Source organism: Sprattus sprattus, assembly GCF_963457725.1.
Source record: "Sprattus sprattus genome assembly, chromosome: 19".
In the NCBI taxonomy this organism is placed as follows: Eukaryota; Metazoa; Chordata; class Actinopteri; order Clupeiformes; family Clupeidae; genus Sprattus; species Sprattus sprattus.
The window spans coordinates 7227089-7229588 of NC_137917.1; the positions used below are offsets into that span (position 1 = coordinate 7227089).

The window sequence follows — 2500 nt, forward strand, 5'->3', positions numbered from 1 at the left end:
TAAGGTTCTGATTCACTGGTAAGGCATTCCCCAGTATGTTTGGCATCAAACTTCTCTCACTCCTCTCCCTTTCCCCTCGACCTCACACGGTGACCTCACACACATATCAGTGCGGAGGACGTACGCACACACACACCAGGACATCAGTACATCACAGCTGCGTGTAAAACAACCCCTTACGCTGGAGTGCTACTACGAGCGCAGTGTGCATGCTCAAGCACCATGGGAGTGAATAAGGAAAGCATTTATGTCTTTCTGCAGAGTTCCTCTGTGCAAAAATCATATACATCTATCTGCAATACAGGTTTCTAACAATAAACCACCAAACACAATACTGTAAGAGACTGTAATTAAAGTTTAAGCAGACACAGGAGGCCAAAGGCTAATTAGCTCACGTGACACATTATAAGATATAAAATAAGCCATTAACTGAAGAACCACATTAAAAAGTGATGCTTCTACAGGATTACGGTCTACTTCCATGCCATACTGTGCCAGCACTTGGGCACTAAATGAGTCAGTGGCACTAAATGAACTACCCAGCATGTGATCACCATGGCATTCACCCTTGGTAACGTGGGCAACAGAATGTGACCAGACAGATGGGGCAGGGGGTGACTCTTTTAGTGCCTGATAAAACAGTTAAATGTCACCATCCTAGAGGCAGTGAGGGAGTGTGGGGTGAAAGAGGATGAAAGAGAGAGGGACAGAGAGATAGAGAAAGACAGATATAGAGACATATAGAGAAAGAAAGAAAGAGACAGACATACAGTATATAGAGAAAGACAGACATATAGAGACATAGAGAGAAAGAAAGAAAGAAGGTTGAGAGAGAGACATAAACCGAGAAAGAGAGAGCGAGAGAGACAGACAGACAGACATATATAGAGAGAGACAGAGGGAGAGAGAGAGGGACTGGCATAGAGAGAGGGACAGTGAAAGGGAATCAGATAGAAAATGAACACTACCATGTCAGGACCACATAAAGAGCCCTCGGCAGCCGGTAGGAACTTGGTCTCACACTTCCTGCCCACGCGGTGACACCACAGGGCCTTACAGATGTCCTGAGAGAGAAAACAATAGACCACTGTTATACACCCACTTATATACACACATGCCCTCACACACACATTCATACACACAGACACACACACTCACACACACACACACACATTCACACACACACACACACACACACACACACACACACACACACACACACACACACACACACACACACACACACCGGACACATACACACACACACACACACACACACACACACACACACACACACGCAAACAGAAAGAGAGAGACTTACAGATGTTCTTAGAGAGAATGCAACATATCTCTGTAAACACATACTTACTTCCGACATGCAAACATACAGGCATACAGGCACACACACACACACACACACACACACACACACACACACACACACACACACACACACACACAGGCTGAGAAAGGAAGCAGGTAATGACACAGCAGAAATGGAACACAGTGAGTGATGACTTAGGTAATGACTAGCTGAGTTGGGCTGCTTCTACATCACTGTCATCAGCTTCACAAATAATCTGTTGTTGTGTTTTCTGTGGCATCTTTTCCTCTGTGTGTGTGTGTGTGTGTGTGTATATGTGTGTGTGTGTGTGTGTATGTGTGTGTGTGTGTGTGTGTGTGTGTGTGTGTGTGTGTGTGTGTGTGTGCCCGCGTGTGTGTGTGTGTTTTGGGGACTGTGTATAACGCCGATGAAGCTCTCTCCTTGAGGAGGACTGGAAAGCCAGCGCAGTGGAGGCAGACATTCTGCTGGTGCTGACTGGATTAGCTCATCAGATTTTTGACAGCGTTTCAGAGCGCACAGGCGGAGCGAGATGTGGTTAGCCTGCCGACACCACCATGGCCCCAGTCCCACACTGTGTTTTTCCAGCTGCCTCTAAAGTCAGACCCTCTCAACAAAAAAAAAGAAAGAGAAAAAAAAAAAGACGGAAAGAAGAGAGGGGAAAAAAAAGAAGCGATGTATTGTTTTGCTCTTTGCTAAGGTAACAGTTCAGCATCAGCGGCCCCCTATGCGGGGGGGTAATAAGCCCCCAGACAGAGGCACTATAAGGCTCTATAATAAGAGGTCCAGACAGGCGCTATCTCCAGCGCTCTCTGCAGACAAGCCATGTCCAACAGAGAGAGAGAGAGAGAGGAGGGGAGCTCTCAGGAGCTCGTCCATCTTCCACCGTATGAGGTGTCAAATACTTCAGTCTGGAGAACTATCAAAGGAATGCCAATGCATTAGGATGATTTCTTTCATGTTCGTATCGAGAAGACTGAGCACCCGTTGACGTTTGTATTCATCACTGGGAACTGGGTAGTACAGCGGGGGGTCGGGGGGAAAAGCAGCCACTGGAGTGGAGTCGCTCTTGATCTGAGGCCGTTCTGGGCCGGTTTCTGTCGAGCCTCTGAGAGCGTAGCTGCTCCACAGTTCCCCCTTCTGAAGCTGACCCGAGGC

General features: G+C 47.4%; 1 protein-coding gene across 1 annotated transcript in view; it reads right to left on the minus strand.

The window, feature by feature from the left end:
• adamts16 (ADAM metallopeptidase with thrombospondin type 1 motif, 16) overlaps positions 1-2500 on the minus strand; it is a gene marked incomplete at both ends in the record, with an annotated part of 46432 nt that overhangs the window by 23294 nt on the left and 20638 nt on the right. The window contains one exon of the mRNA XM_080857383.1: positions 969-1064. Within this exon, the coding sequence (XP_080713509.1) occupies positions 969-1064 (96 nt within the window). The remainder of the gene's footprint in view (positions 1-968; positions 1065-2500) is intronic.